The following is a 14,905-nucleotide window of genomic DNA, read 5'->3' as shown; positions in this document are numbered from 1 at the left end:
TCCATGAAAAACGTTCATTCTGTTTATTTTTTGCATGCTTCATGCTTCATGAAATAACTCATTCCTCATCCATGAAAAATGTTCATTCTGTTTATTTTTTGCATGCTTCATGAAATTTTTTCTAAATTTAATGAATGGCCCTGTTTCAATCATCATATTATAGCATAGATTTGGCTGAAATACCTCTAATATATATGTATATATATATATCTATCATCATCATCATCATTTAACGTCCGCTTTCCATGCTAGCATGGGTTGGACGGTTCAACTGGGGTCTGGGGAGCCCGAAAGCTGCACCAGTCCAGTCAGATCTGGCAGTGTTTCTACAGCTGGATGCCCTTCCTAACGCCAACCACTCCGAGAGTGTAGTGGGTGATTTTATGTGCCACCGACACAGGTGCCAGACGAGGCTGGCAAACGGCCACGCTCGGATGGTGTTTTTTTATGTGCCACCGACACAGGTGCCAGACGAGGCTGGCAGACGGCCACGCTCGGATGGTGTTTTTATGTGCCACCGACACAGGTGCCAGATGAGGCTGGCAAACGGCCACGATTGGATGGTGTTTGTTACGTGCCCACAGCACGGAGGCCAGTTGATGCGGTACTGGCTACGGCCACGTTCGGATGGTTTTCTTGTGTGCCACGTGCCACCGGCACTGGTACCACAAAGATACAAATTCCATTGATGTTCATCTATTTTGATTTGTTTTGATTTTCACTTGCCTCAACAGGTCTTCACAAGTGTCACAAGAAGGAAGGTATGCACAGGTGGACTGACTACGTCCCAGGTAGGGGCCACAGGTTATGGCCTGACTAGTCTTGCCGGGTCTTCGGATGGTGTTTTTATGTGCCACCGACACAGGTGCCAGATGAGGCTGGCGAACGGCCACGATCGGATGGTGTTTGTTACGTGCTCACAGCACGGAGGCCAGTCGGTGCGGTACTGGCTACGGCCACATTCGGATGGTTTTCTTGTGTGCCACCGGCACTGGTACCACAAAGATACAATTCCATTAATGTTCATCTATTTTGATTTGTTTTGATTTCATTTTGATTTTCACTTGCCTCAACAGGCCTTCACAAGTATCACAAGGAGGAAGGTATGCACAGGTGGACTGACTACGTCCCAGGTAGGGGCCATGGGATATGGCCTGACTAGTCTTGCCGGGTCTTCGGATGGTGTTTTTATGTGCCACCGACACAGGTGCCAGATGAGGCTGGCGAACGGCCACGATCGGATGGTGTTTGTTACGTGCCCACAGCACGGAGGCCAGTTGGTGCGGTACTGGCTACGGCCACATTCGGATGGTTTTCTTGTGTGCCACCGGCACTGGTACCACAAAGATACAATTCCATTAATGTTCATCTATTTTGATTTGTTTTGATTTCATTTTGATTTTCACTTGCCTCAACAGGCCTTCACAAGTATCACAAGGAGGAAGGTATGCACAGGTGGACTGACTACGTCCCAGGTAGGGGCCATGGGATATGGCCTGACTAGTCTTGCCGGGTCTTCGGATGGTGTTTTTATGTGCCACCGACACAGGTGCTAGATGAGGCTGGCGAACGGCCACGATCGGATGGTGTTTGTTATGTGCCCACAGCACGATGGCCAGTCGATGCGGTACTGACTACGGCCACGTTCGGATGGATTTCTTGTGTGCCACAGGCACTGGTACCACAAAGATACAAATTCCATTGATGTTCATCTATTTTGATTTGATTTGATTTGATTTTCACTTGCCTCAACAGGTCTTCACAAGTGTCACAAGAAGGAAGGTATGCACAGGTGGACTGACTAGTCTTGCCGGGTCTTCGGAAGGTGTTTTTATGTGCCAAAGACACAGGTGCCTGATGAGGCTGGCGAACGGCCATGATCGGATGGTGTTTGTTACATGCCCACAGCACGGAGGCCGGTCGATGCGGAACTGGCTACGGCCACGTTCGGATGGTTCTCTTGTGTGCCACCGGCACTGGTACCACAAAGATACAGATTCCATTGATGTTCATCTATTTTGATTTGTTTTGATTTTGATATATATATATATATATGTGCTTTTATATTATTATGTGCTTTTGAACGTACCAGGGAACTGCTAGCCTTTGGCCACTATTTGGATCCTGTTGTGTCCACTACTCTGAATGGTTGGCATTAGGGCAATTTGTCTCTTACTCAATTGTGTCAACTGTCACATATAATTAAAATCACATGGAACAACCTGTTCTCAACCCCATTTGAGCCTACTGCTCCTTATAAAAATTCACCTTTACCTCGTTTTGAAGTTTTTTGGTTCCAGACCTTTTAAGGTCTTGCAACTGACCACACAAGACACAGCCAGTTTCAGCACCAGCTCCAGACAACATCACTCCACAACAGCTACGTTGAGACTTATCAACTTTGTCGTCACCATCATCTCTCTACATACACAGCTCAGCAAGCAATTCACCCAGGTTCCATCACTCCACTGTTTGTAAATTACTTCACCATGGACCAACAGCAAATATACAACCTGCATGAACTCCTGTATCAAGTGACCCAGGCAGCAGCATCACAGCCACGACTTCACATACGACCTGTACCAGTAACCGGCTCAGCATCATAGCTGTGACTTCTTGATACAGTATTTCAACTACTGTGTACAATTGACTATGAATTGGTATTCTTATCTTTCTCGTGTATATTAACTTCTCATTTCAATGGTTATAGACTCTTTCACTGTCTTCTTCTTCATTGCCATTCTTATATGTACTTAACACACGCACACATACATTTGTTCTCATGACAGCCTGTCTACTATTCTGTATATATGGCACGCATTATATCAATAAATCTTCTCTTAATCATTCTGTGCGGTTGTGTCTCTTTTCCCTCTGGCATTTATATCTTCCATTCAATCTCTCTTTCATTGTATCAGCTGTTTGATGTACAAGAGAGCTATTCTCTTTACCTCACCCCAGTACAATATCTTTCCTCTTCCTCACAGCATGTTAGTTTGCCACTTGGTCCCAGTAGACAAAATGGAAAGGCATTGCCTGAAGGATAGTGTGGGAGATGCTCTAGAATAGCCACTCTAACTAATACTAGCAGATAGCCATCTCTGCTCTGATAGCAGTGAGTAGGGATGGTGGTTTCCACTGCCATAGGTTTGACCACAAATCTGTCAGAGAGTGGTCGATACTTTGACAGTTGGCCCTTCTTGATTTGATGAGAAGTGGGGCCTGGCTGGAAGCTTAACACACCAAGTTGCCGTTGAAGATGTTGAAGCACATGGCACCCCAGATAAAGAGTCTACCACCGCAGAACATGAAACTGTCATGCCTTTTACCATCCCCTCAGTCTAGGCCTACTGGCTTGAGATGGGAAGGGAAGCCTGCGACCTCTAGGCTGCCTTTCATGTATGATCTTGTTGAGAGTAGCTTGGTGTGGAAGGCAGCCAGCATGACAATGGGTGGAGGCTGAAAGAATGCACAGTGAATCTGCAGTGGCATTTGTGAGGCTCATAGATCTGGAAACCCAGCCTCAGGGAAATGCTAATGTGCAAATAGTTGCTACCAAGTTGAATGCCAGGTAAGAGTAATGACACTGCATTGAACCAGGTCCCACCATGGGGTTGTGAGACTGAATGGAAACAAACCAGATGACACTGATCAAGTTAGCCCTCCTTGTCTGAGATCCTGCTGCACTGGATGGTGTCGCATTTGTTTTGTGATATTGGATATGAAGAATTATGAAAAAACAAGAAACACATGTGGAAGAGGTCATACCATTTATTGATTATTATCTAAAAGGGTTCAAAAAGAGAAAAAAAGAAATATAAAAAATCAAGAAAAAATGTTTTGTTTGCAGAGAATACTCTCTGTTATGTCAGAATTGGAGAAACCTGCAACAAACTCATTGTTCTTCTAAAAATGGTAAATAGGTGCCTTAAAATAGTAACCTCAATTAATATTTTAAAAAAAGAGTAAAAAGGAGAGAAAAATCAAAGTTGGTGGGGTGGGCTAGATTGAAGGAGATAAAATGATGGAAGGAGACAAAAGGAGAAGAGAAAGAAACACAAGAAAAATGCAAAATACAAGTTGGAGGGGTGAAGTGAGAAGGTCGTTATTTAACCCTTGGTCACTCCCCACCACATTCAGCAGAACTATCCTCAAAAGATCATTCTTGCTGTGATTATCTCACATTTTTGGTGGTTGTGATACTGCCAGCACACACACACACACACACACACAAAGAAAGTCCTGGGGGTGGGGTGGGGTGAAATTGCAAGATAGCACAAAACAAATTTTGAATCTCAGAGGGTGAATGTTCTCCCAGAAAGGGCTGTGATTAGTATTTTTCTTTTCAGTGAGAGAACCTTCAGATTCACAGGCCCAGTCCTAGTTCCTTCGACCATATTTAAGCTCCTTGCACCACAGACAAATGTAGCTGCTGCACCCCTTTCTTTGTTGGCTCACCATCATCATTTAAGGTCTGCTTTCCACACATCCGGGGACACATGCATATATAAATACACACACACACACACATATATATATATATATAAACATACATACACATTTATATACACACACAAACTCATATTTATAGACATACATAGAAATATACGCATACATATACACATACATGTATGAGTGTATGTGAGTATGTAAAAGTAGTAAGAGAAGCAGGTAGCCCTATATAAATAGGGGTTGCAGCATGGACAACACACGGAAGCCAATGAAAAACATACAAAGACAAACTACCATTTGTTGTGAAACAGATGCATTGTCATGTGGTCACTGACAAAATCTCAATGCATCTGATCTATGAGTTTGTTCTATATGTGCTTTGTTTGGTTTACCCTTAAAACTCTGGTTTGAACTGCAACTGAACATATGATGTTGAGATTGCCTATCAGAAGTGGCTATAGGTGGTTTCTCTTTGAGCAGGTAGATAAAGATTGAAGTAAAAATGAAAAGGCAAATCGTTTGGCATCACTTGAAAAATACATTTAATTTAGAGAGAAGATAAATGATATACAGAGTGTCTGTCTAAATTAAATGTGTTTTTTAAAGTGATGTCCAATGGTTTGCTTTTTAACTTTTACTTTAATCTTTATACATACATACATACATATTGATAGATAGATAGATAGATAGATAGAAGCATACATATATATGGATGTTTTTCAGTTTCCATGTACCTGATCTACTCACAGGGCTGCAGTCAGCCCTACAACATAGTAGAAGACTATATATATATATATATATATATATAGAGAGAGAGAGAGAGAGAGAGACACACACACACACATGTGTATATGTACACACATGTATACATTTAGGCCACCATGAATTATATATATATATATATATATATATATATATATACACATATACATACATACACATTTATATATAGACATATCTCCCTCTCTCCTGTAGTGCACCTGAGCACAGTATACCATAAGTTCATTATTGTTACACACACACGCACGCACTTATATACTTAAACTAGCAGAATTGCCCGGCGTTGCTCGGGGCTGAATTGCTTGAAAGTACTGTTAATGATTGCACTGAATTATGATGATTATTCAGGCAAATATTGATATAAGCTTACGGTGGGAGATAAGGACTTAACGATCAAACGTGTGCCATTGCATTGTTTTGGGGGAACCAAATTTCTGATGAGCATTATAGGGGCACCAACTTTAAGTTTGAGAAAGTGTGGTGGTAGTCCGGGGTGCTCAAAGGAATTGAGTACCTCTATTGGATAGTTGATGACGTCCTCTGGGTCAGGAGTTGTATCGATAGACTGATATACATAGACTTCCCCAGGAATGAGTTTTAGCATTTCATCATTAATATGGTGAACAGTTTTATTCCTCGGGGCCAGTATAGCCTTTTTGCCAATCCAATCCATATTCTGATAATTAGCTTGTAGATCTGGGAACACTGCATCTCTGAGATCAGAAGGCGTCTTAACAATGGTACAAATGGAATCGATGGCAATATTACCATTTTCATCCCCTGGTATTTTGCCTTCACCAAGTGCAAGGAGGGTGTGAGGAAATGCTGCTGATGTGATATTACGTCGCATATGAGCACGCATATTGGTGTGAAGTTTGAGAGTTACTTCCGTTTATTTTAAAAAATATGCATTAAAATGGAAAAAAATGATGGTAAATTATTTGTAAAATCATAGACTCATCGTAGACGTGCGCTAATACCCAGAAGGGCTCGATATGAATCACGACTATAAGATACCCGGTTTTGGTTAAACTGCATCGCAAAATGTGGGAGTAGTTAGGAATCTAAATTGGAGTAGACAGACACACAACCTTTCTTTTATATATAAATATTTTCGTCCTAAAAAACTTTGTATGGATTGAATGGTTACCTCTATGGAAATATATACACGCACATTATACATACATGTGTGTATAGATGAATATATAAATACATTTAAATATCTATATACACTTTTGAGCGATCTTTCTGTTTCTTAGAGATAACTTTAGATCTTATTTTCGTGCTAAAAAACTTTGTATGGAGTGAATGGTTACCTCTATGGAAATATATACACACACATTATACATACATGTGTGCATAGATGAATATATAAATACATTTATATATCTATATACACTTTTGGGCGATCTCTGTGCTACTTAGAGATAACTTTAGATCTTATTTTCGTCCTAAAAAACTTTGTGCGGAGTGAATGGTTACGTGTATGGAAATATATACACACACATTATACATACATCTGTGTATAGATGAATATACAAATACATTTAAATATCTATATACGCTTTTGGGCGATCTTTCTACTACTTGGATATAGGGGCGATGTTTCGCTTGTCGTAGCACACGTTTCCGTCGATTTCCGTAAAAATGTAAACACTGAATCAGCCATACATACACACACACACACACATACATGCATACATACATATACACATAAACCGAGTAAAAAATTTCAGTTATCTCTCTCTTTCACACATTACTCTCTCTGTCTCTTCACACACACTAACAGAAGCACTTCACTTACACAACATACTGTCTGTCTCCCACACTCCATCAAACACACACACACACACACATGTACATCAATGCGTCCCATGCATGGTAACTTCAAAAGAACTTCCCTCGTCATACAATCGCTTTCTCTTAGTCTCTTTCGCTCTCATTACTTATGTAAAAAAATAAAAGTTTTTTACGGAAATCGACGGAAACCTGTGCTACGACAAGCGAAACATCGCCGATATAGGTCTTATATTCGTCCTAAAATACTTTCCAGTCACACACTCACGCACACGCACGCACACATACACACACGCACCGTCACACACACACACACGCACACATACACTCACACACACGCACGTTAGCTTACAATTTTATTTATATATTTGCGTGTCTATGTGTGTAAAGAGGAAGTGGCAGACTGAAAGAGTCACTCACTACAAAAGGTGAATTACTTTCATTTTATTCGTTGCACACTGTGTGTGTGCGTGTGCGTGTGGTGTAAAACACATTAAGAAAAGCATTTGACATACACACCAGAATGTGAGTTTTCTGTAAATTTTGCTTAATTGGAGTTTAAATTTTAAAAAGTGGACCTGGCAAAACCCAATGCATTCTACTCTTAAAAATGCTAAGTAAATTGTAATTGAAGAAATCCTATATTGTAGATTTCTATAACTGACAAAGGGAGGCAGATAAAATCTGCCTTTTATAATAAGAGATTATTAATTATTCTCTTCCTTTTCATATTAGAATTTGCTTTGAATGAGATTGTGGATGTGTAAAAGTTGAAAAAAAAGTAGAGGTGAAGTACAGGCAGAGAAGGGAGATAATGACAAAAAGGGAGGAGGAGGAGGAATCAATAAAGACAGACAGGAAGAGGGGAGACAGTGACAGAATGGGAGGAGGAGGAGAGATAAAAACGGATAAAAGATGGAAAGAAGATTGGAAGAATAGAGAAAAAGAGGACAATCTATTACAGATTGGAAACCATTATTTTGTGGCACTGCCCACCAGTGTTGTGTTTATCATTGGCATGGTATCAACACAGATCTTAGTGTATTTTAGTGTAGAAAAACCAGTTGATTCCATAGTTTCCCAGGGTCGTCGAGTCAGGTGGCAGTTGCCAAACAGAAACTTCCATGTCCCATGCAGCAAAGCTTGTAAAAACTTAACTGCAGAGTTGGTTGATTCAATATGTTCCCAGTATATGAAAATTCCACCCTGCAAGAAACAAAAAGAAATAAAACAATGATTTGCCACAAGGACAATGGATGAGAAGACATTACAAAGACAAGAACTGTGAAGGTTTGCACTGAAACTGAAAGAAAAATTTTAAAATATACACATTAAACAAAATTCTTTAGAATGTCTTTAGAATAGGAGGGAATGTTACTAAGGGGTCAATCAAATAACCCCACAGGCTCAGAATTACCTTGATAAGGAAGGATAGCTAGCTACTTCCAGTTTTGATTTTCTGGTCAACAAGTGTACAATTGCCCATTCACTCAGGCTGTCCCCCTGCCCCCAACTTTGCCCTCCATTTCACCAACTTTATTAGAAGTAGCACTTCCCTGTCTGCTTGATCCAGGTCTGCAGCTCCCACAAAGAACCAAACCTGCTCACCATGCAGGAACCTGCACAAATAGTGCAGCCTTTACATGACATCTTGGCCAGTAGGATATAACAGCCTATTCTCCCTCGTATCACATATGATACATCCTAAAGAAGCAAGAGGATGTTGCATTATTGAGTATGAGATATTCTATGGTTGGAAGAAATGACGGGATTATCACAAAAAGATGATGAGTGTATGACCAATCTGGATTAACGTTCTAGCATTAAAACTGGCCCTATTTGGCCCAAATATTCTGTTTTATGTCTAAACCGGCCAAATGTAGTCCCTTGCACATACTCTACAATGTCATTCTAAATATAAACAAATCACTTGTAAAAGTTGCTGACAGTAAACTTCATTTCTCCCTCTGACCAAGGTTCTAGCTGGCTAGTCAGACTTCATTCTCAATGAGTTGTCACCAAAGTGACTGAATTGGTTGGGTTATCACCATGTGACTGAACTCGTTGAGTCATCACCAAAGTGACTAACTGATTTTTGCTTGGGGTGCTCTTGCTTTTATAACTAACTATCCAGAAGGATAGACATATCATTGAGAATGATAGATTTAGTTGGTGGTCTTGTTATCTCTATTCTGATTTTTGGTGAAGTAGTAGAGGTTATAAGGGTCAAGTGGTGAAGACATTATTTCGGCCTAGCCAAAGGCAATCTGGCAAATGTTAAACTGCTGTCACAGAAAAACCATTGTTCCACAATGACAAAAGTTCTGTTGAATTTTTGATTTAAAGTTGGCTATGGTGGATCGAATCCACTTCATGCCTGCAAGATCCTACAGTTCTTAATCAGGATCCAGATGTCTCTTAGCAGTCTATATTTGATTTTGTTGTTAAAATACATTAGCAATAGATTGTTTATACTCCTACAACACAAAAAATATTTTAACAATTATCTTTTATACAATTCCTAATATTTAATTATAAAAACACAATAGAATTTTTAAAACACTGAATGGTTATAGGTGTCCAGTAAAGCAGAATAGGAATAAAGGGGAATCATCATCGTTTAGCGTTCGCTTTCCATGCTGGAATGAGTTAGACGGTGCAACTGGGGTCTGGGAAGCCAGAAGGCTGCACCAGGCCCAGTCTGATCTGGCAATGTTTCTACGGCTGGATGCCCTTCCTAACGCCAACCACTCCATGAGTGTAGTGGGGGCTTTTTACGTGCCAGACGAGGCTGGCAAATGGCCACGGTCGGATGGTGCTTTTCACGTGCCACTGGCACGGAGGCCAGGAGAGGCAGGCAAATGACCACGATCGGATGGTGCTTTTTACGTGCCACTAGCACGGAGGCCAGGTGAGGCTGGCAACGGCCACAATCGGATGGTGCTTTTTACGTGCCACCGGCACGGAAGCCAGTCGGGGCGGCGCTGGCAACGTCCACGTTCAGATGGTTCTCTTATGTGCCACCGGCACTGGTATCTCAGCTACAATTTCCATTCATGTTGATCGATTTTGATTTTTGATTTTTTGATTTTCACTTGCCTCAACAGGTCTTCACAAGTAGAGTTTTGTGTCCCAAGAAGGAAAGATATGCATAAGTGGACTGAGGCCATGGATTATGGTCTCACTTGTTCTGCCGGGTCTTCTCACACACAGCATACTTCTAAAGGTCTCGGTCTCTAGTCATTTCCTCGGTGAGACCTAAAGTTCAAAGGTCGTGCTTCACCACCTCATCCCAGGTTTTCCTGGGTCTGCCTCTTCCACAGGTTCCCTCAACAGCTAGGGTGTGGCACTTTTTCACACACCTATCTTCATCCATTCTCGCCACATGGCCATACCAGCGCAAACATCTCTCTTGCACACCGCAACTGATGCTTCTTAGGTCCAACTTCTCTCTCAAGGTACTTACACTCTGTCGAGTATGAACACTGATAGGGGAAAAAAGGGCCGAGGACCCTAAACACAATTACAATAATCTACAAGTGCACTACTACAATGTATGTGGAGAAACACACACACACATACACTTCAACATATGCAGAGATGCACACACCAATCGCTGTATATGCAGTGTCAAAGGGTTTATGCTTCAAAACATATTAGTATGATATCAGATATATCCAGTTCAGTATATTGAAGCACTGCTTTATTGTTAGGTGCCTTTTCTTCCATAAACCCTTAACTGCTTTTCTTTGAAGGTGCAAAATCAGTGGATGATTTGTTGACAGGAAAGGATAGCAATATCACTGCTTGTAGCTTAGTGATTTGGAGACAAGTGTGAATGACATTTAACTAATCCAGGTTAATATCCGTTGCCAGCCTCGCCTGGCCCTCGTGCCGGTGGCACATAAAAAGCTCCATCCGTTCGTGGCCGTTTGCCAGCTCTGTCTGGCACCAGTGCGGGTGGCACGTAAAAAGCACCCACTACACTCACGGAGTGGTTGGCGTTAGGAAGGGCATCCAGCCGTAGAAACACTGCCAGATTTGACTGGGCCTGATGAAGCCTTCTGGCTTCACAGACCCCAGTAGAACCGTCCAACCCATGCTAGCATGGAAAACGGACGCTAAATGATGATGATGATGATGATGATGCATGTAATTAATGTAGTTAATAATGAAGAAAACATAAGGAAGGAAAGAAAATAAGAGAAGAGAGAAGAAGAGAGAGGAGAGAGAAAAATAGAGTAAACTGCATAGAAATACATTTGTTTTCAATATGGCATACACTGTTTTGATAGAATGACAACATTTGTATATTTTAAATTAGGTATGGAACATCTGTGTCCATGTAGACTAAGACACTGTTTTGTGTTGAATGTGAAGGTTATTCAACTTGTCTCAGTTGTAGAATGCATAGCAACTTTAGATGCAAATCCAAAATCTTACAAAAACTTGGATATGGTTGGTGCACATTATTGACATTATTTACATTTGATGGATATTTGTCCTCATCTTGTTTGTTGTTAACACAATGTTTCGGCTGATATACCCTCCAGGTTTCATCAGGTGTCTTGGGGAAATTTTGAACCTGGGTTCTCATTCCTAAGCTATTTTTTGATATTATTATTATTATTATTATTATTATTATTATTCAGGTCACTGCCTGAAATCGAACTCAGAATCTTGGGATTAGTTGCCCATGCTCTTAACCATTATGCCATAATGCTATATGCCTGTGGAATGCATGAAACGATCGTACTGCATTACCTCTTGATATCCTTGTTGCCTATTTTGATATATATATATATACACACATACTCCAATTTCCTTCTGTGACAGAAACAAAACTTAAAAATCAGGCCCAATAGGACTTCATCTTCAAAGCTTCAACAATTCTCTCAAATGTACTTCTCTTATAATAATAATAAAAATAATAATAATAATAATAATAATAATAATAATAATAATAATAATAATAATGATCTTAACTGATTGGAAGTGTTATCATGTACATTGTTTTGTCTTGGTATAAAAGATGGGCTACAGCAAATATTCTGCTCAATACCACAGATTTGCTTGTCAGTTGTTTGACCTTAACCAGTTGAGCATGTCCCTTAGTGGCTGACGATATGTGCATCTCTGATCACAAGCAGAAGTAGTGGGGGAGCATCATAGCCATGTGTTGAGAAGGATTCTTTGGGGTTTGAATAATTCACCTCTGGAAACATGGGTGTTTCGTTCAATGTCCTTAAACAACCCTTATTCAGGGACCTTTTGAGCGGGATGGGTTACTCAATCTGAAGAAAATTCTAACTGGGCTCCACCTGCAAGGTCATGTGCTGTTTATCTTGATATGAGATCACCATTTCGCGCACATATGGTTGTGATGCATGTGCCTGGTGTGCCCTTATCAGACGGGTAGTCATGATGGGTATACTGGGCTTCGTATATTTTACCCCAGCGTCACTTTGATGGCATGCTCTGCTCGCTCACTCAATAATAATAATAATAATAATAGTAATAATACTCTTTACTTGTTTCAGTCATTTGACTGTGGCCATGCTGGAGCACCGCCTTTAGTCGAGCAAATCGACCCCAAGATTTATTCTTTGGAAGCCTAGTACTTATTCTATCGCTCTCTTTTGCCGAACTGCTAAGTTATGGGGACATAAACACACCAGCATCAGTTGTCAAGCGTTGTTGGGGGGACAAACACAGACACACAAACATATACACACACATACAAACATACATATATATACACATATATACAACGGGCTTCTTTCAGTTTCTGTCTACCATATCCACTCACAAGATTTTGGTCAGCTTGAGGCTATAGTAGAAGACACTTGCCCAAGGTGCCACGCAGTGCGAATGAACCCGGAACCATGTGGTTGGTAAGCAAGTTACTTACCACATAGCTACTCCTGCACCTACAATAAGCAACAGTCTTCAAACATTAATCAAATTAAGTAAGGGACCATAACCCCTACACTACTTTTACTTTAACAAATATCTGTACAGATTCAATTCAACTTGGAATACTATTTCCTCCTATCCTAAGCCTGGTCCAAACATTCACGACACTCCAAAACTTTATGATCTCTTGAGACATTTAATAAGATTCCTGTTCTCTCTCCAGCAATCATGGAAAGTTCATGTTAATCCAAACCATTTTATCTCTGCAACTGGTAGGATACATAAAAACATAAATAGACAAAATATTATCCCTTAAAAACACATGAAGATGGTCAACAATTGTCTGTTATTCTATGCTATCATTCATTAGACTACATCGCCAGTGATTGTTGCCAGCATCGCCTTACTGGCACATGTACCGGTGGCATGTGAAAAACAACATTCAAGCATGGTCGTTTCCAGTACCACCAGACTCACTCCTGTGCACGTAGTACGTATAAAACACCCTTTGAGTGTGGTCGTTGCCAGAATCACCTGACTGGCTCTCGTGCCAGTGGAACGTAAAAGCACCCACTACACTCTTGGAGTGGTTGGCATTAGGAAGGGCATCCAGCAGTAGAAACTCTGCCAGATCAGATTGGAGCCTGGTGCAGCCTTCTGGCTCACCAGTCCTCAGTCAAACCGTTCAACCCATGCCAGCATGGCAAACAGACGTTCAATGACAATGATGATGATGATGATGACTGAGGCATTGTTTACAGCTGGATACTCTTCCTGTCGCTAAACCATTCCTGTTTTTTAAGTAAGAGATCTTGTATTTCACATACTTTTGAAGATGCAAAGAAGTTAACAAACATAGTTGCAGGTATAGCTGTACAATGAAGATGCTGGCATCACAATCATGTGATTCCAGAATTGGTCCCAGCTGTGTAACAACTTGAGCAAGTTTCATCTGCTTTAACCTTGAGCCATTCAAAGCCTTGTGAGTGGATGAGGTAGATGGAAACTGTAAGAAGCTCACTGTATGTGTGTGTGTGCTTTTGGTTGGGAAAGAAACTTCTTAACCACATTTGAAAATTCCAATTACATATTCAGAATACCATGTAGAATAGCTTTGCAAATGAAGCTGCATTCGGCAGTACATTCTTGATATCAGAAGTATGGTGGGATTTAAGCTATCAAACTAAATATAGACAGGATTTCCATGTTCATCAGTAAGATTTTATATTACATAATAGATACACACATACAAACAAACAAACAAGGACAGACACACAGCAGATATTTGAATGTTTCATGAAGAAATACAGCAGAGAAGTCAGTCCTAATTAAACTACATCATTGTACTTGCATGGTTGTCTCATATTTCAAGACAGTACAGCATGTTTTGAGAGGAATTTTGAAGACAAGCAACCTTGCAGAGGCACATTCACTAACTAGTTAAACAACCTGTTTGTAGCAGACATTTCAACAGGTTTTTACCAGCTTTGTTCTGACTAACCACAGAACAGTAACCTGGCAGCCATTTTAGTCAAACAAAACTAATCTTGGCTCTTGAGCTACTTCAAGTAGCAGTAACAACCAAGACCAAGAAAGTAGTACACAAAAAGGAGTGACTATTCACCTAGTTATGGTTGTTGTTTAAATAATAAGACATCTTTAACTGAATAAAATAATAGTTGAATAACAAAGAAAAAAATGCTAGTTTTAAAATCAACACAGTAGCTGTGCTGACAAGTAATATTTGTAGCCACTTCAACATGGTCATCCATTTGACTGGACTCTACTGCAATTTTTTATGGGTGACAATTTCATACGACACTGCTATGGAAAATGGGATTTTTTTATAGCGGTGTCAAATGAAAATGTCACCCATAATTATGGCCCTAGTATTGATCTATTGCATTTCAATCTATTTTAGATTTAGGGTTAGGGGTTGGGGAAGGGTATCTTTTTTTCT

General features: G+C 40.4%; 1 protein-coding gene across 1 annotated transcript in view; it reads right to left on the bottom strand.

Annotated features, from left to right (window-relative positions):
- Positions 1-7,743: 7,743 nt before the first annotated feature.
- LOC115218447 (methyltransferase-like protein 7B) overlaps positions 7,744-14,905 on the bottom strand; it is a 37,131-nt gene continuing 29,969 nt past the window's right edge. The window contains exon 3 of the mRNA XM_029788268.2: positions 7,744-8,235. Coding sequence (XP_029644128.1) covers positions 8,005-8,235 — 231 coding nt within the window. The 3' untranslated portion in view covers positions 7,744-8,004. The remainder of the gene's footprint in view (positions 8,236-14,905) is intronic.

The sequence above is a fragment of the Octopus sinensis genome, linkage group LG13 (assembly GCF_006345805.1).
Source record: "Octopus sinensis linkage group LG13, ASM634580v1, whole genome shotgun sequence".
Classification (NCBI taxonomy): domain Eukaryota; kingdom Metazoa; phylum Mollusca; class Cephalopoda; order Octopoda; family Octopodidae; genus Octopus; species Octopus sinensis.
Note: the sequence above shows the minus strand (reverse complement) of the source record. Positions and strands in the feature narration are given on the sequence as shown.